The sequence below is a fragment of the Anoplophora glabripennis genome, unplaced genomic scaffold (genome assembly GCF_000390285.2).
Source record: "Anoplophora glabripennis isolate ALB-LARVAE unplaced genomic scaffold, Agla_2.0 scaffold831, whole genome shotgun sequence".
Taxonomy (NCBI): Eukaryota; Metazoa; Arthropoda; class Insecta; order Coleoptera; family Cerambycidae; genus Anoplophora; species Anoplophora glabripennis.
In genome coordinates this window covers 118,771-138,862 of record NW_019417474.1, presented here as the reverse complement: position 1 = coordinate 138,862, position 20,092 = coordinate 118,771, and the positions used below count along the sequence as shown (strand labels likewise).

The window sequence follows — 20,092 nt, the reverse complement described above, 5'->3', positions numbered from 1 at the left end:
GTAGCAGTAGCAGTAGCGGTAGCAGTAGCAGTAGCAGTAGCAGTAGCAGTAGCAGTAGCAGTAGCAGTAGCAGTAGCAGTAGCGGTAGCGGTAGCGGTAGCGGCAGCGGTAGCGGTAGCGGTAGCGGTAGCGGTAGCGGTAGCGGTAGCGGTAGTAGTAGACGTAATTCGATATTATTATTTAGTGATAATAATCATAATCATATACTCACTGATGAGCAACTAATTCTTAATTGCTTGACTTGCCTAGACATTCGTGATCGTGAGCCTAGGCCTATATACATACAGTTGAGCCATTGGATCTTTAGATTCACGTCATCAAGCATAATCGTATGAACTAAGATTAAAAACCGAGTTCAAATCAGTGCCAGTATTTATGAATTACTGAATTTAGAAAATAGTAAGGAATAGATTGCTTGCTGAAACAACTACGGAACTCACAGAAAACACATTTGTAAGAGCACAGAATGCAAAAAACGACGGTAGTCAAATATATGTCTACAGTTTAAGCGCACAACAAATTACAATATGTTAGTCTCTTTCTTATTCCTCATACACAATTAATAATCACTGTCGAAATTAGTGTCAGTCACACAACTCTTGAAGGCGATTGCATGTCTTTTTCTATCATTAGCTAATTTACGTTAATCTATAACTGAACGTTTGTTTTTTATACCGACGCATGTTGATGACGTGAATGTAAGGATCCAAAGGCTCAACTGTATATAGGCTGTCCGAAAATGCCGTTCGAATAATTTTCGAGGTGGTTCTACATAAGAAAATATGAAGAATAGAATTTTTCATATGAACTTATAGCAAATCAGTCCTAAGGATGTTATTACGGTTCAAATTGTATTAACAAAATAGGAAAAGTTAGTAATAAATGTTTCTTTAATCACATTCGAAAGTGATATATTTTATGTTGAAAGTGCTGAAAATATGTAGTTTGTCAAGGCTTCTTTTTAAATCAGGAATATTGCTATACATCTAACCTGCCGCGTGGCTCGAATTATTTCCATTTTTGTCCACTGTGCCTCATTGTTCTTATAACTCACTGATTAGTTTCGGAGTTAATAAATAACCTACCTTTTACAAATTTGTTTGCAACTTACTTCAATGTCATCCAATTAAGTGTTCAAATTAATAACCTCCAGTCTCCATACAACGTTCACGCACATTTTGTAACATTTCTGGAGTAACTTGGCGGCATTCGTTGACAATGCGTTGGAGTAGATATTAAAGGGAAGTAGGTGGAGTGAAATAAATTTTGCACTTTCAGTGGTCTCACAAGAAAAAGTACAAATGAGACAAATTCGGCCATCGTGCAGGTCATTCTATGGTGCATCTTCTCCCAATCCACTGATTCGAAAACCTACGATCAAGATACTGCCAAACAAGCAGGACGTAGTGTGGAGGAGCTGCATCCTCTTAGAATATCAACTGGTCTTCGAGATAATTCTCATTATTCTCTATAATGTTTGTAACGCTGGATAAATGTTCTCCAACAAATCCAGGTACATCCCCAGGGAGAGAAAAAAGGACCAACAATACTGTCACCAAAAATTTCAGCCCATACATTTAATTTTTCCGGGTGTTGTGTATGATTCTCATATCCTTGGATTAGAATCGGACTAATAACGACAATAAAATCAAGACTATTAATAGCTCGTTCATTATTTCACAAATTTCGTTCATTATTTTACAAAATTGTAGTCGGCGGTCAAAGTCATCTTCATGAACTAACTCCAAAATGTACTTCCCGTGAACATGTATATCCAAGTATTGCTGATTAAAGACTTCTGCTGTCCTATTAGCACACTGATTATTTTCATAAAAGAGTGCAATTATTTCCACCTTTTCTGGAATCAAAGAAACCATAATGTTAACTAACTGTACGGGTAACTGTGTGTGTGTGTGTGTGTGTGTGTGCGTGTGTGCGTGTGTGCGTGTGTGCGTGTGTGCGTGTGTGCGTGTGTGCGTGTGTGCGTGTGTGCGTGTNTGTGTGTGTGTGTGTGTGTGTGTGTGTGTGTGTGTGTGTGTGTGTGTGTGTGTGTGTGTGTGTGTGTGTGTGTGTGTGTGTGTGTGTGTGTGTGTGTGTGTGTGTGTGTGTGTGTGTGTGTGTGTGTGTGTGTGTGTGTGTGTGTGTGTGTGTGTGTGTGTGTGTGTGTGTGTGTGTGTGTGTGTGTGTGTGTGTGTGTGTGTGTGTGTGTGTGTGTGTGTGTGTGTGTGTGTGTGTGTGTGTGTGTGTGTGTGTGTGTGTGTGTGTGTGTGTGTGTGTGTGTGTGTGTGTGTGTGTGTGTGTGTGTGTGTGTGTGTGTGTGTGTGTGTGTGTGTGTGTGTGTGTGTGTGTGTGTGTGTGTGTGTGTGTGTGTGTGTGTGTGTGGGCGCGCGCGCGCGCGCGTGTGCGTGTGCGTGTGTGTGTGTGTCGTCATTTTCGTTTCTTGATCCTGGCTGTCCTGAAACATACTGAAATATTTCAACTCACATTACTTTGTTTTCACCACTGGAATAGGGAGAGCAGAATCCACTTGGCTGAATACTTAGGGAGGATTAAACAGTATGAAGAAAATAAATTGATTTTTGCTTTACCTTTTTAGGTACTGCTCGGAGAGGTGAAGATGGGGATCAAAGTAAAGTTAGAAGGCAGGTGAAGCCTGTAAAGCCAAAAAAAATGATCAAAATAGAGGATCATCATATTGTGGGTGGTGCATGTAATAATGGAACGACAGCATTAATCAATTCAAATGGTGAACTCATTTTGTTTGGTAAAGATACAGCTCATACAGATCCTGCAACAGGTAATAATAAGTGAAAACATGAATCAAGGTGTTATGCCAGAAAAACATAGTTTTGATATAATTAAAGTTAAGCGAAGTGGACCTAGATTTTTTATTTAGAGTAAAAGGTAAAGGGTTTTATTTAGAGTAAACAATCTACCGTGTTCTGCTTTCTTTTTTTTTTTCTATTTTAGCTTTCTCACTAACTTTAACTAAAATATTAGGATCATTTGCTCTCATCCACTTTAATCCACATGATGCTGACTCTAATAAACATGTTTTCATTTTGTATAATTTTCTGTATTGCACAACTTTAATTTTATTTTGTAAATTAGACAAATCTCGAAAATGGTTTGTTATATCTGTTACATGATTGTCCTTTGAGGCTTCTCTTATTAAATAGCGATATTGGTAAGAGATTATTCCATGATTCCTCAGGACTTGTTCGATTCTGCTAAAGTTTCGATCTAAACCTGTGCCTAATTTCAGGGAACTTATGATCAATGACAAAAATATTCATTTTAATATAAACTACTGATAGAGATAAATAATTTTTATTTTGTCTGGCATAGGAATCGCTCCAAACAATTCAATGGTCTTTATGTTTGATCAATTATTCATTATTTTCAATAAAAGTGAATAGTCACTTCTCGGGAACATCTACCAAAATATCTTCTGATAAAGTAAAATAGAATACTTTTCTACGTTGATTGAATGGATCCTAAAATTATAGAACCATATCTGCCTCAGGTAGAAAGTTTTCGATGTAGTTAGTTTATGTAATAGCATTTTTTATTGTAAATCTTATTGTTTCTATCATCATCTGTACTTTCAGTAGTATACAACAAGTGTCATGTGTTACCAATCCAAAAGGGTAGTTGAAACAGCCAGGGAAAGTCTGAGAACAAGTGGTTTTTTTTAATGTACCCGTCCCCGTTTTCACCTAGTCCGTTACCGTTCACCATCCCCTCCGTTATCGTCATCGTCATCGTCATCGTTATCGTTAGTGTCATCGTCATCACCATCATAGCCATCTCCCAAACGCGACCATATTATACCTCGTAATCCCTTCATTTGTGACTTGCTCACAGACCCCTCTATATTAATATTATCTTTAGCTTGTATTAATTCCATAAAATCCTATTAATTTCGTTATTTTCTGTTTTTATCTTTCTTCTGTAATTCTGTAATTTGTGACATACACCTTCTAAATGATTTCATAATGCCGTAGAATAATTTCTGGTCATTTAAATTGTTACATTTTATACATTAAAAAATAACTACCGGTTTTTTTTTTACTTTCAGGAATAGTGACTAGTTTAAAAGGAACAGTTATAGTTCAGGTAGTTCTGGGTAAAGCACATGGAATGGTGTTGACAAATAAAGGACACGTATACACATTTGGCATTAATAATAAGTACCAGTGTGGAAGAGATTTCATGCTATCAAAAGATGGTGAGTATTCAAACATTTACTGTTGAAGGCAGTTATTTAACAGTAGGCAAGCTTACAATGGCTTTATACAAGACAGTGGCGACAATAGCGACTAGACCGCGCCCATCCGCCATGTTGCATCCAATGTCAAATTAAAAGTAACTTTTATAAAAAATAAATTAAGTGCAAGAGTATTTTTCTTATAAATTTTACGCACAGATTTTAAGCAAATAACCCTTGGAAAGTGATTTTAAATAATAAATGAATGTAGAATCTACTGTGCAGTAGGGGAGAGTAAATACCTATATAATAATAGCAACTATTGGTTTTTATTTTCTAGGCAAGTAAAATTAAAGTATACCTACATTGCGACCTTTAAATCTTACTCTGGTGTACAGATCGTCCACCACTGCTGTCAGTGTACAGTAGGGTGACTGACTAGACCCAGCGGAGATGAGGTGGTTCTTAAGATATGATTCAGAATATACCTACTCTATGTTACACATATAAAGTAATAAAAAATAATAAATAAAGTTGGAAAAGGCGCCATACAAATTCTTATCACCCGCCAATCAACCCCAGTGCCGGTACCAATAATAACGGGAAATTGTCAACCGAGATTATCAAAAGAAAAAAAGTAACATACTAAGGTCTGTTTATTCACCCTAATGGATTCCTTACTTAAACAATTCTGAGGATATTAGTAAAATATGCTAAATTAAGGGCGATAAAATAGCGCATGCATAGATAATAGCAACGTAAGAGGGAAGAAAGTAAGTCGACGATAGCGTCGCTTGAGTTCAGGCGCAACCGCTTAACCGTAAAACGAAATAAGCATATATTTTTCCGCGATAAAAGGGGTAAATCGCTCCTTAATTTGTTTTTACAACTAGGAATATTATGTAAAAAAATGTTAATCACAATCAAGCTACCTAAAATTTACCCAGCCAAAATACAAAAAAAATACTAATAAATGTACTACTTTAAGTAAGTAAAGTGAATGCAAGTAAATGCACTGATGCAAGGCAAGCAAAGTAAATTAAATTAACTGTGCTACAATAAGCTCTAAGATCCTTACATTATAAGCCAAAAGAAAATTCAAACTAAATTAAAATAGTAAATTATATCTAATATTATTTATATATCAGGCCAATTAATAATAATACTCGGTTAAGTTAATTTATCTGTCCACTGAATTTACCAGCGATGTCTTGAAGCATATGTAAAAATGAACTAAAAGAAAAAGGTTGTGGTAACTTGCGTGCGTCCTACAGCCGTCTACGATGGTTACGTAAGCGTTCCCATGGAACCCAGGACATGGCTGGAGTAGTATAACGTTGAGCCTGCAGCTCCACAGCGGAAGAAATGGACGGATTTCACTGCATATGAACAACGTAGGAACACCAAATATTTCCCAAGGTAAACCCAAGTCAGGGGAATGGCGGCAACACGGGGACCTCTCGAAGAAGATCTCCACAGGCCTTACACGGTATCGTGCCACTTCACGTGGAGTACTAAGAACTTTATCAATTGTCCAATCTGATTCAAAGTTTCAAATTCAAACCAGAACTAGGACAAGAACGTGAACTAGAAGGAAGACGTGAACCCTATAAGTATACAAAAGAAAAGGTATATAATAAAGGGTGGGCACATTGAATAAAAATAACTATCACTAATAAACCTAAGTGTAATTAAGACTACTCATTAAATACTTCTCTAAGAAATAAATGAATAAATACCAAGGACAAATAGAAGAAATGGAGACACACCCTAATTAATTAGGAGTTCTTTGTTAACACTAATGTATGCTGTAATGGTTAACACCTGCAATGGGGCTACACTGATGGTCGGGATACATCCACGTCGTGCTACACTAATCCTTTCCACAGAAAGAAGCATATACTTGGGCCTCTGCACCAAAAATATACCAATTGGCCAATACTACAGATCCCCAGTATTCATTTAAGTTGCCCGATAATAAAATCCTCAACGAGATGTTTGTGAAAACCGACAATTTATAGCGACAACTTTTGCACCATGCAACTTTTCCCTTGTCTCCTTGTCTACACGAAATCCCGTAAGAAAGACTGCCCCCACTAAAACTGAACTACTCTCTGATTGGTTCAGAGATTTCCGAGCTGACCAATAGGGATACCTACTAGTAAACTAAAAATTAACATTTAATACTATGTTTATTAAATAATATCGATAGAAAAATGCATAATACTATGTTCTAAGTGTAAATTAAGTAATCTAAAAGTAGAAAATGGCATAATTTAGAATTTCCTATTTAGAAAAGACAACGTGCAATCGTGCGGCACTGCGCCGCGCAGAATGCTTAACTCAAGTCGGCTAGGAAGAAAGGAAGACAATATGGCGAAATGTCAAATAAGAAGTAAACAAACACAGTGAATTATAGAATTTTTAAATACAGGGTGGCCAAATGAAAACGAAACAAAACCATTTTCAGGAACTGCATCAAGATTGTAGAAAAGCGCCCGTCGATTTTAGATTAAAGGGGGACATTCTTTGCTGGTATTTTTTACTCCACTACTTTGTGACGATCTTTCTAGGTGAGACCCCGATGTCCCACAAAAAGTCGCCGTCCGGGTAACAGCAGTGGAGAAAAGTGTACACCAGGGGTCTTGATTAGAAAAGAAAACCTCTTTTTCCAATAAATGTACTCTCTTCGGTGATTTCAATACACGCTCAGCCTTTGTCTGCTATTTCAACGGTAACTTCTGGATTCCCCTGCACTGGCAGTAAGTAGCAACTTTCTGGCTAATATAGGATCGAACTGATCTTGTATCGACCAACGCAAAATAACTTCTGTCGCCTATGGTTATTACTTCACGTAGCCGGTTATCCACACAGACGGTGTCGGTGGCATTAATGGGGTAAAAATCGGAATTGTGGCTTCGGTTGGAACTCTCTAATCGAGAATTGATTTGCCTTGCTCGTGGCCCAGTTCTTCGGGAGTTTTCCTGGTATTCGGCACATCGGCAATGTCGCGATTGAACTCCCTGTCGTCCACAGTTTCGATATTTGTCGGCAATTAAATCTTGTGTGCTTGTATCACGTCCTGGTACTTCAGTGATACGCGATACAGCAGGAGCGGTAGTTCTGGACATTGCAATTGGCTGAACATTTTTATTCAGTTTATAGGACTTATCCATATCCCGTTGGATTTGTTCAAACTCGTAGGCCTGTTGTAATAATTCGATTACATTGCTAATAGCATTTCTGCGAATATGCTGTCTGTATTCTTGTCTTAGCCGTCGATAAATGCACGTTAGTTCTCTTTTTCTAGAGAAACCTCCATGGCGTCGTATCATGGTCTGCATGTCCAAAATGAAATCTTTGTCGGTGGTCTGACGGTTCTGGTATGTTTCAAGGAAATCATAGAAATTTTTCCATTGGCTCTTATAGTTCATATACCATGGATTTGCTTTGTCTTGAAGTAAACCCGGCAGCGTTCTCAACAGCTGCTTTTCGGTTATGCCATATTCCTCTTGTAATTATTCAAGTCTCTCTAGAAATGAGACTGGATCGACTTTTCCATCAAACTTAATGTTTAGTTTTCTGATTTGATCCAGACGATCAAAGTCAAACGGCGGTTGTGGCGGTCTGGTCAACGTTCCCGGTGTTGCGGAGGGTGCAGGTTGATCTTTCGGTGGTTCAACTCTCAGGTATGCTACTAGTCGGCGTCGTAGCTCGTCTAGTGTTCCATCAGCCTGCAAATTCAGTCGGCGTAATTCCATTACTAGACCTTTTTCAACTTATATATCCAACCTATTTTAGGGTCAGCTATTTCAAGGCCAATGGTACCTTTGTCGTCTACGGTATTCATTTTGTTGCAAATCTGATATTATTCGGATCCTTTTTTTTCTTATGGATACCGCTCTACCCTCAGAATTCGAAAATTCCTCGATACGGCAATTCTGCCTACCGTATCTCGTTCGTTAACCGTCGGATCTTCTCGAGAGTGGTCGGAATCGTTTCGTTGGCTCAAATTACCTTGATCTAACGCCTCACTCGACTCCGGGAAACTTCGGCAAAGTTCGGCTTTTTGCAGTAAAGCGCGGATTCGGACTTCAGGAGCTCACAGGAGTCCTCTGGAATTCTCGGATTTTCAAAATAAGCGGTAGTTTTGGAGATACGTAAACGACAGCAGTTTCGTGCTCGGTGTATGCCAAAACCTTCGGAAAACAATTTTTCTTCTTTCATTTCTTCAAATCAGATCAATAGGCAGCACAAAAAGTCGCCGTCCGGGTAACAGCAGTGGAGAAAAGTGTACACCAGGGGTCTTGATTAGAAAAGAAAACCTCTTCTTCCAATAAATGTACTCTCTTTATTTATGATAAATAAATAAATAAACCACTGACAAATCGGTGACGGTCGGTACTAATATTCGGTGAAATTTCGGAAAATGGAAAACTATAAGCTTCCCTCGATTCGGCGTTTAACTCAGGTTGATGGCTATTCGGGAAAACAGACGAGTCAGGAACTCCGAGAGGGACGGGAACCAACCCTCAGAGTTTCAGGGAAATGGGGTCCCAAGAAAAGGCGGGAAAATGGTCGACGCTCTGTTCCCGGACTGAAGGATCTGGAGAGTGCTGAGAACAAGCGGGACAGGAACCAACGCTCTGTTTTCATACGGAAGGAAAAGGAGAGCGCTGAGAACAGGCGGAACAGGAACCAACGCTCTGTTCTCAGACGGAAGGATAGGAAGAAAGGAACCTTGGTAGGACCGGGACCAATACCAAGAGGGGAGGCGGACTACGTGCTGAGGAAAATTGCCGTTCAACACTACTGAATCTTATGTGCGCCGTGCGGGAGGTCAGCTTTTATAGCCGATTAGAGACGTAGATCAACGGTTCGTCGGATATTAGTACGCAGACCCACAATAAATCAGAGTTCAACGCTTACATTACCAACATAGGAAAAGATAATAGTTCATCGGATACTTAACGGATAAATTAATAAAGGTTCGTTACAACTTTCACCCCCAAGCAAGGGTAAGCATCACCACAAAATATTTAAATGGCATTGGGGGTTGATTAATATTTCTTTTGAAAGCTCTTACAATTTTCTTTACAACAGACTTTAAATTTTATAATTCTGCCCAATACTTATTAAGAATTTTGATTTTAAAGTTGAAACTTATATACCTACAAACAATTAGTAATGGTAAAAATGTCAGTCATTCAAGTTAAGTACGCCAATGGTATAAATTTAGTATTTCTTGCGATGCATTGATTTTTGGCGATCTGTTAAAAAAACACAATTGTAAAAAACAGGAATGAACGCTATACAATGAACGTAAAATTAGTGGATTCCAAATTATTTTTTAGTGTTATTTGGAAGCGTTGTTTGGTAGTTTATTTAATTGTGTTTTTGAAAATTAAACACTGGTTTATTCTATTGCGGAAAGAGTAGATATCATTTCGCTTTAGTGTATGAACAATAAATGTGCAAATAGAATAGCTCAGCTATTTAATGAACAACATCAAGATCGACATGTCAGGTGGAAGTATTGTCAACTTTATCGTTCTCGGGTGCTGGTAAAAATATATTTTAGGGGAATTCAGGGCGTCAGAGAGGCTTGGAAACAGTGTTATTAGATTTCTGGATTCTTTGGTGGATATAATTAAACGTCGGGCGCCATCCGCTGTCGCGGAAATGTATTGGATGCCTCGTCACTGACTCCTAGCTTCCCTGTATATTTTTACAGTGTAGGAGCATGAGTTATTGGAATACTAAATAGAAAATGTAGGTAAATGGGAAGAATTTGATATGACTCAGAGATGTCCGGCTATAATTGGGGAGTCTTATAATTACTTGCTGTAATTAATGATACTCAGATTTTGTACTTTATTCATATCCGTTTTGTTTCGGGTACGGCGGCGGCAGACTAAAAAAGAAGCATAAAACTTGGACAGACAGCGGCAGACCCTGGCTTCAGCTGACCTGCAGAGAGAAAAGAGGGCAAACTAACTGGCCACTTACCTTTTGTAGACTCTGGAGACGGCGTACATGGACCTGGGGGACGGCAAGCTGGAGGTGGTGGACTGGTTTGCTTCCGGCGATCTAACTGGCGAAGATGCGGCACGGCACAACGCTTTTAGGATATTAATTCTTATAGGAACTGTTTAATGAAGCACTGGAGAGTATTTTTAGTATAGGAAATTTCCCAACACACTTCGTAGACTGATCGATGGTTTTAGGTAGCACCAAGAGCTCGACACACTTAATTACGCGACGAGAGGGTGGCTTAGCTGATATTCGGCGTCTTTTAGCCGACCGGAGACTTGAAAGTTACTTGCTTTAGAGAAGCTGCACGTAGGCCTTAATGTGAGGAAATATGGAGTTTTTCGTAAGCAAATGGAACACTTTGTTTTGTGATAGAAGCGTTGGTCGAGTAGCAAGGGTTTTGGAGTGCATCGCGCGTGTCTAGCTAACGCGCTAAGATGGCGGCCTGTGTGGAGTGTAACGGGGACGTTGCGGATTTGGCGACACACGTCTGCTTTGATGGCTTACTCAGAACTTACTGCTTGCGTTGCAGCACTCACTTCGCCGCTGGGCCTGTAGGAGGCCGAGGCTCCATCTATTCATGATTTTCGGCGTTCGGTGCGCCGATTGGTTCGCTGACCGACTTTAAATATGAATCCCGCCTAATTTGCGGATTATTATTTTGGCACTCTCGGAGCGTCTTATAATGACACCCCCCTTTTCTGAGTGTGGCGCTCTTGGTGATTTGATATACTTTATGGGTTGGAGATTGGCTCTTTGCTAGTGTGGTGGGAGATTGACCTCGTTTTATTGAGAACTCAGTCAAGACAATACAGACAAGGTATTAAACGAAAATGTAAAAATATACCTGTAAGAAAATAAACATTAGAACAATAACACTTTGAGAATTCGGCCTGGCCAACGAGCGAAGCGGATTTCCTCTTATACAGGACGAGTAATCTTAAGACTAGTTAAATCAGTACATTGGTGCCTGTTAAGGCGAATAAGGTACAAGTGGTATTAGCAATAGCTTTGGCTTGTTATCGTCTTTGGGAATTTACTTAACTAAAGTTTTTGGTGAAGATCACAGAACTTCGAACAAGGATGTGTTTTTGGTGTTCATTCACTCGCGCACTATCGAAAATGACCTTCTACGCGCACTCGTCATTACTACGCACTGGATCTGGCGGCCTGCTGCGGACGACGATTCTGGTGCGGCGTCTTCCTCGGGTTCGGGGTCCGGAGATGAGTGCTCGGCGACTTGTAGTCGTGGTGTGACTGTAGTCAGATGTAATGGACTGGTCATCTGGCGGTTGAGTGGGAATGCTGTGGTCGGTGACGGCGGTGGGCACGGTAGTGGCTACCTCGTCGCCTATGGTCTCGACTTGGATGTCGTCGAACTGGGCCTGACTGTGTTTTGGGTTGTGATTGGTAGCGTGGGAGGCGCTGGATTGTGGTTTCGGTTCTGCTGTTGAATCGGGAGGGGCAGGTTGTGGAACCTCTCTTGGTTCGTCGTGTACTATAGCCCGAGTTTCGACTTGGGTCGGTGGTACCTCGTCCTCGTCCTCGCTGTCCGATCCATTGGCGGCTGCCGGTCGTGGATATCGACGCAGGTCGTCGACGTGTATCAGTGATTTGGTTCCGTTTCTTTCCACTTCGTATATCGTGTTGCTCTGACGATTGGTCACCGGAAATGGCTCTTCCCAGACGGGGTCAAATCGGTCCCTATGTCTCACAAATACACGAGTCATTACCTGGTCTCCGATTTGGAATTCCACGAAACGAAGTTTCTGGATTACCTGGCGCGTACTGCCTCTGGTAGAAGATTTGACGATCCTGGGCTTTGCGTATTATGAGGTCTCTTTCCTCTTGACAACGGCGTTCCTCTTCGTAGCTGAGCCATTCTCCCGCTCTGGGTATTTCGTAACCCAAGACGATCTTGGCTGGCGAGTAGCTGGTCGCTGAACTTTGGCGGTTCCACAGAGTGTGAAGAGCCTCAGGTAAACGTTCGTCCCAAGTACTGGGTGGTCGGTCTAACATAAGTGCCCGTAGGACTTTTTTCAATTCTTGCAAGCGCCTCTCTACAGGATTGGCGCGTTGGTGATAAATGGCCGTGGGCTGGCTGGCAATGTGAAAGCGTTGGCAAAATTGTTGGAATGTCCGGCTGACGAACACTGGGCCGTTGTCGCTAATGATGCGTTTGGGAGCGCCGTATCGTGGTATTATCTCCTCCTCCAAGTACCTGGTAATTGTCCGTCCTTCGATGCGACTGAAGGCCTTCGCCTCCACCCACTTAGAGAAGACGTCTTCGATGACAAGGATGTATCGATTTTTTCGTTTAGTGCGCAGATACGGGCCGAGTGTGTCTATGGATAGCACTTCGAACGGGAGTTGGGCAGTGGTAGCGGCTTGGGATGCTGGTGCTTGGATCTGCCGTGATTTTACTCGGATGCAGTCTGCACAGTCGAGGACGTAGCGGCGTACGTGCTTCCACAAACCTCGGTGGTAGTACCTCTGAGAAATCTGACGGACAGTTTCCTTGATTCCTGGGTGTGTTGGCAGGTGGTAAAATTCGATGACCTGTGATAGCGAGTGGTAGAGCGAGTTTGGGCTGTCCCTCAACAATCCGGTACAGCAGGTTGTCCTCTACGTTATTGGTCTCCAGGGTCTTTTGCTCGGTCAGGGTTGTAGGCTGTTGTCGTTGGATGCGCTGCCAAAGTCTCCTGGTTCTTTGTAGGGCTCTGGATTGATGATTTGCCTGGCGGCAGATGGTATCAAGGTCGGCTACGTCGACAGCGGCGATGATGGGTGTCCGTTCGGGGTAAAACAGACGGTCCTCCTCGATGGGATCTCGGGTTTCCGTGTGGTCTGGATGCCGACTCAACAAGTCCGCGAACTGATTTAGTTTGCCTGGACAGTGCTCTAGGTCGAAGCTGTATTCGGCGAGCAGGAGTGACCAGCGTGTGAGCTTGGCCCGTGAATCTCGCTGCTTGCCGAGCCAAAGCAAGGCCCGACTGTCTGTTTTCAGTACAAACCTCTTGAGCTGGCATATGAGATAATTCGAGTCTCTCCCTCGGTACCGAGTTGAAACAATACGGCGCCCAAGCCGGTCTCGGATGCGTCCGTTTGCAATGTGAATGGTAGGGCGAAGTCGGGCCGATGAAGAATTAATGGTTGGTACACTACGGATTTCACCTTGGCGAACGCGATTTGGCACTCGTCGGACCATCGGAATTTTCTCTGCTTTTGGAGCAGTTCTGTCATCGGTTGGAGGTGATATGAGAGGTCTTTAATGTATTCCCGGACCCAGTTGCAAGTTCCGATAAACGCCTGAAGCTGTTTCTTTGTCTGGGGTTCCGGAAATTCTTGGATCGCGGTTAGGTGCTTGACCTGTGGTTGGGTTACGTCTCCGCAGATACAGTAACCGAGGTAGTCGAGTGAGTTTGTCGCGAATTGGCATTTGTCCAGGGAGATCTTTAACTGATGGATAGTGAAGCGCTCGAGTACGAGACGGAGATGGTTCAGAAGCTCCTCGAAGGCCTTACTAAAAATGATTACGTCGTCGAGGTAGCAATAGGTGAAATGGTGAAGATAACTCGCAAGAACCTCCCTGGTCATGAGGTTTCGGAATGTCTTTGGGGCGCCTTTTAACCCGAATGGTAATACGCGAAACTGATAGGTCGCGCCGTCATGCGTAGAGAATGCTGTGTAAGGTTTGGAGTTCTCCTCCAGAGGAATCTGCCAATACCCTGCTCGAAGGTCAAGAGTTGTGAAGCAGGTCGCTGTCCCGAAGTCCTTAAGTGTTTCGCTGATTTTCGGTAGTACGGTGGGCTCTTCCACGGTGAGTGCGTTTAACGACCGATAATCGATACAGAACCTGGGCTTTTTCCCCTCACGCTCAACAATGACGGGTGGCGAACAGTACTCCGACGTACAGGGCTTGATTACCCCGAGTGACAACATTTCTTGGACTTGAGTGGCGATTAATTTCTTCTTTTCCGGTGTTGTAGGGTACGGGCGTTCATGTATGGTTCTGTGCTCGCGTAGGACGATTTTATGGCGTATCGTCGCGGTTGTGCACTGGGTTGGTTGCTCGGTGAAAAGGTACTTGAATTCGTTCAAGGTTTGGGCGACCCGCTCAAAGCATTCGGCCGGTATTTGATTTGGTGCAAGTATAAGTTCGGAGCCGTCGGTGAGGGCCTTGAATGTGTCGTGCTTCCAGTACTTCGTATCGCGCGTGGTGATCCCGACGTGGATACACTTCATATAGAAATCGAGCGCAGCGCGTTCCTGTGTCAAAAATGGTACGCCTAATATCAGCGGTTCGTTCAGGTCCGGTAGTAGATGGAAATGAATGGAGTCGGTGACTCGTCCTATCGTGGCGACAAGGTTAGCATCTCCGTCGGAATAAATCATCACGGTGCCGCTAGCGAGCGAGAATGCATTCCGGCTGTTATTTCGGGTGACGTCCCCGATGATACTAGTTCGGATGAGATTGCACGCGGATCCGGAGTCCACGAGTGCTTGGTAACTTTGGCCGTTGACGAGTACTGGAATGCGTGATAAGGAGTGGTGGTCATTCACCAAGTACGCTACTGGTTGTGGTGTGGAACAAGTTTCTATGAACGCGTGTTTCCCCCCCGTATATGGTACAAGAGCGAGTTCCGTGGCGTCCGTTTGGGTGTTGGAGTCTTGGGTGCGCGGCGGCAACGTGTGTACGACTGTATCAGTCTGAGTGCTAGATTGGCTAGTGCGCGAACCTGGTGGCTCAGTTTGCGTAGACGCGTCCTTGAATGTTGCGTTGGGCGATACCGTCTGCGTGTGTAGGCTGGGGGTTTTCTTGGAAAAGAACATCGACATTATAAACTGGTAGGTCTAATTCGAGTTTGGACGGTTGAATCGGTGGCGTGGGGTTTGACGTTTGATTGAGACAGCGATTTGCTAGTCTCAATCCCAAACCTAGTTTTTTGGAGGTGCTGAACGCTGAGGATCCCCTGTTTCAGCTGATGCCGGAGGGGCTGATGGAATTTCGACTGACCGTTTATATGGGTTCCGGGGGCAATCAGGATGGAAATGCATTTCCCCGCAAAACCTACAAGCGGTGCGTGGCTTTGGCTGGTAAGAAGCCCGCGGTTCGCGGCGCGTGGTAAAATCGGGTCGTGATGAACCGTGACTTGTTTCCTCCTTCACTACCGTGTGATCTGATGGTGAAGGGGTCGATGCGTTACTTGTGGGCACTTGCGTCTGTTGGTATGGGCGATTGGGTTCGCGGAGTTGTTTGCGCAGTTGTTTCATCTCATCGACGAGATCTCGTTCGATCTCAATAACCGTGGTTTGAAACGCGTCTAATGTGGCCTCGCTGGGTCCGCGGAGTCGTGATTTTAGTGCAGGCTGAAGTCGGGTTAGGATAAATCTGATTTGGGCGCGCTCTGTCATGGTAGAATCCATTCGCGCGAATAGATTTCTTTTTCGTGATATGAACGTGGCAGCGGGTTCGTTTTCTTTCTGAAATTCACCGAACACGGCGGCGCTGATAGCGTCTAAGATATCCTGGGAATTAAATTGTGCGAGAAATCGTGTCTCAAAATCGCTATACGACTCTCGGAGATATTTGCGCGAATCGTGCCAGCGGCGTGCATCGCCTCGGAGCAGTCCTTCGGCGATAGACAAACGTTCGTCGTCGTCGTCGACGTGTGCTTGCGGAAAATAATTTCCTAGCTGGTCCAGAAAACGTTCTGGATCTTCGTAATCTATGCCGGAAAACGTACAAGATGGGGGGCGAATGTGCCTGGCGTTATTATTTCGGGTAAATTTATCGGTAATGTCAAGGGCGCGGGTGAATTGACTGGTAATCTGGGCAGCAAAGTCAAGCATGGCGTTCTCGGACGCGGTGCCTGTAGTCTGCAATGTGGCTTGCGTGATATTAGTGGCTTCGAATGTCTCGGCCTGTGGAACGGTATACGAGTGGAATTTTGTGTCGGTAGAGTTTGGGTGCGAATGTCGGTATATTCAGAACTACCGCTATGACTAGAGGTGGCGTCTATGACTTCATAACTCTCGTCTCCAAGGTGAATGGACGTTACGAGCCGACTTGGTGATTGATCCATTGTGGGCAAAAAAATTTTTTATGAAGGAGACCTAGTGATAAGGCCTGGGCGACGTCGAAGGTGAAACTCGAAAGATCTCGGCGTCCCGAAGCTGTGCGGACCGAAAAATCCTTTGCTTACTTATGTATGTGCTTCACTACTTTAGTTGGTTCTGGAAATCTGAAAGCCCTGAAATTCAGTTTCTCAAATTTTGAGCGAATTCCCAAATGTTCTAGTCGTGGCTTTGGACTTCGTTTTTCCGTTAATTATGGGTCGAAAATTTTTCTGTTTGTGGTTTTGCGTACCTTGAGTGAAGGCAATTTTTTTGACGTGTACAGAAAAATTTCGATTTTTGGAAATTTTTTGGACTTTCGTTTTTTTGCGTTCTGGGGTCGTAGGTTCGACTTTAGTTTCACTTAACTTAAAGAATTTTTGGTTCATTCGAGCCCCACGTTCCGGGTGCCATGTCAATTTTATCGTTCTCGGGTGCTGGTAAAAATATATTTTAGGGGAATTCAGGGCGTCAGAGAGGCTTGGAAACAGTGTTATTAGATTTCTGGATTCTTTGGTGGATATAATTAAACGTCAGGCGCAATCCGCGGTCGCGGAAATGTATTGGATGCCTCGTCACTGACTCCTAGCTTCCCTGTATATTTTTACAGCGTAGGAGCATGAGTTATTGGAATACTAAATAGAAAATGTAGGTAAACGGTGAAGAATTTGATATGACGCAGAGAAGTCCGGCTATAATTGGGGAGTCTTATAATTACTTGCTGTAATTAATGATACTCAGATTTTGTACTTTATTCATATCGGTTTTGTTTCGGGTACGGCGGCGGCAGACTGAAAAAGAAGCATAAAACTTGGACAGACAGCGGCAGACCCTGGCTTCAGCTGACCTGCAGAGAGAAAAGAGGGCAAACTAACTGGCCACTTACCTTTTGTAGACTCTGGAGACGGCGTACATGGACCTGGGGGACGGCAAGCTGGAGGTGGTGGACTGGTTTGCTTCCGGCGATCTAACTGGCGAAGATGCGGCACGGCACAACGCTTTTAGGATATTAATTCTTATAGGAACTGTTTAATGAAGCACTGGAGAGTATTTTTAGTATAGGAAATTTCCCAACACACTTCGTAGCCTGATCGATGGTTTTTTGGTAGCACCAAGAGCTCGACACACTTAACTGCGCGACGAGAGGGTGGCTTAGCTGATATTCGGTGTTTTTTAGCCGACCGGAGACTTGAAAGTTACTTGCTTTAGAGAAGCTGCACGTAGGCCTTAATGTGAGGAAATATGGAGTTTTTCGTATGCAAATGAAACACTTTGTTTTGTGATAGAAGCGAGGGATGATTGTTGGTTGAGTAGCGAGGGTTTTGGAGTGCGTTGCGCGTATCTAGCTAACGCGCTAAGATGGCGGCCTGTGTGGAATGGAATGGGGACGTTGCGGTTTTTGCGACACACGTCCGCTTTCATGACCTACTCAGTACGTACTGCCTGCGTTGCAGCACTCGCTTCGCCGCTGGGCCTGTGGGAGGCCGAGGCTCCATCTATCCATGATCTTCGGCGTTAGGTGTGCCGATTGGTTCGCTGACCGACTTTAAATATGGATCCTGCCTAATTTGCGGATTATTATTTTGGCACTCTCGGAGCGTCTTATAATGACACCCCCCTTTTCTGAGTGTGGCGCTCTTGGTGATTTGATATACTTTATGGGTTGGAGATTGGCTCTTTGCTAGTGTGGTGGGAGATTGACCTTGCNTGACCGCCGTTTGCAATTTTGCGAAATAATGAGTGAGCGAGCAGGGAAGGATCCACAGTTCCTTCCACTAATTTTACGTTTATTGTGTGTGTATAGCATTCATTTCTGTTTTTACAATTGTGTTTTTTTACAAAAGTGATAACAAATCGCCAAAGACTTACTAAAGAATTACTAAATTTATACCATTGACGTACTTAACTCGAATGACTGACATTTTTACCGTTATTAATTGTTTGTAGGTACATAAGTTTCAACTTTAAAATCAAAATTCTTAATAAGTATTGGGCGGAATTATAAAATTTAAAGTCTGTTGTAAAGAGAATTGTAAGAGCTTTCAAAAGAAATATTACTCAACCCCCAATGCCGTTTAAATATTTTGGGGTGATGCTTACCCTTGCTTGGGAGTGAAAGTGGCGGAGTCAAAAATACCAGCAAAGAATGTCCCCCTTTAATCTAAAATCGACGGGTTTGAGCGTTTTTCTACAATCTTGACGCAGTTGTTGAAAATGGTTCTGTTTCGTTTCCATTTGGCTACCCTGTATAGTAAACACAAAAGTACATTATCAACTTAAAGAATAACACAAATAATAAGTTGTCGCAATCTAAGCAAAATATTATAAAAACCATTATATTCTCAGATCAATAATACGTATCTTTATTGCCGTTTTAAAATTGGCCACAATGGAGCAGGATGTAATATTTACAGGCAGAGAATTATACACTTTCACAGCAGCTGAAAGAATGTTGAAACATCGTAGTGTAGTGCCTGGGCATAACAAATTTATTACAGCGACGAGTAATTATGTGATGAATATTTCGAACTTTCTAGTTTATTCTTTAGTTGGTTTAATATAACTATAAATATATTTTCAAATATTAATTATTTCAGAACACGTTTCTCATGTAACCGCTATGGAGACATGTGGTGTCCAAGAAGAATGTGATTTTTGTAACGAAACTAACGTGCCTAATGAATGTTCTGCTGTATCTGAAGCTGGCGAAAATTTAGCAGATTCCATTCAAAACATATGCCCTCCTGGAATGCATTCCTGGCATGATGATATGTGTATGATTTGTTCTGTATGTCGAGAATGTACTGGATATTCTGTTAATTGTTTATCTTCAATCAGTTCAGAGAGAAATCCCGGACAGTAAGTATATTTTATAAAATTTCGTGTATTCAGACCCTGTCCTCAACCATTATGCTAATAAAAAGATTAATTATTATTTTAAAATATTCCAGTTAAGTATGAATGATGAGTAGGCGGATACCTATCTATTTCTGTGTTCATAGTTTACTAGAGCAAACTTTATTCAATTAAAAAGTAATTACTATATTTGTTATATGTTTATAATAAATCTAGAAGACATATTGATAGGGTGATTCAGAACTTATCCAAATTGAATTTATGGAATGTACCAATACAATTTTGTAAAAAAACAAAAAGGGCAATTTCGACAACGCATGTGGTGTTTACATGATGAGGCACCTCCTCACTTTCGGTTAGATGTTCGAGATTATCTCCATCATGTGCATGGAGTACGGGGTGGGTCGGTAGAATGGCTTCCGCGATTTCCCGCTTGAAACTCTTGACTTCTTTTTTTGGGTCCATTTGAAAAATGAGGTGTAACCACAGACCACCTAGACTGGCTTATAGAGCGACTTTGGTGAAAACACTTTGGAGCCTGATTTGGAGCTCAGCGTTCAGTCGTGTCCTAGCATTTGACGTGTACGCATCGCTGTGATTTCGATAATTAGACGTTTTATCATGGGCAAGTGTATTGTATAAATAGAAGTGATCGAGTTGGTGAAGAGAGGCGAAAAGTTTCCTTCTTTAGGTAAGTAAAAAAAAGGAATATATAAAAGGTAAATATATACGCCATTTTTCGGTTAACGTCACAAGTTTCCAGGGTTAGCTTTATAATTTTGTTCGCCCACATAGTGTAGTGATTAACGTGATATTGTTATTATAAAATAATGAATGAATTACTGTAAAATATTTTTAGTAATTATTTACTTTATG

At 42.3% G+C, this 20,092-nt stretch overlaps 1 protein-coding gene across 1 annotated transcript in view; it reads left to right on the top strand.

The window, feature by feature from the left end:
* The window catches only part of LOC108911167 (E3 ubiquitin-protein ligase MYCBP2-like), a 45,591-nt gene that overhangs the window by 11,732 nt on the left and 13,767 nt on the right, over window positions 1-20,092 (top strand). The window contains exons 7-9 of the mRNA XM_018716026.1: window positions 2,597-2,797; window positions 4,082-4,231; window positions 18,958-19,219. Coding sequence (XP_018571542.1) covers window positions 2,597-2,797; window positions 4,082-4,231; window positions 18,958-19,219 — 613 coding nt within the window. The remainder of the gene's footprint in view (window positions 1-2,596; window positions 2,798-4,081; window positions 4,232-18,957; window positions 19,220-20,092) is intronic.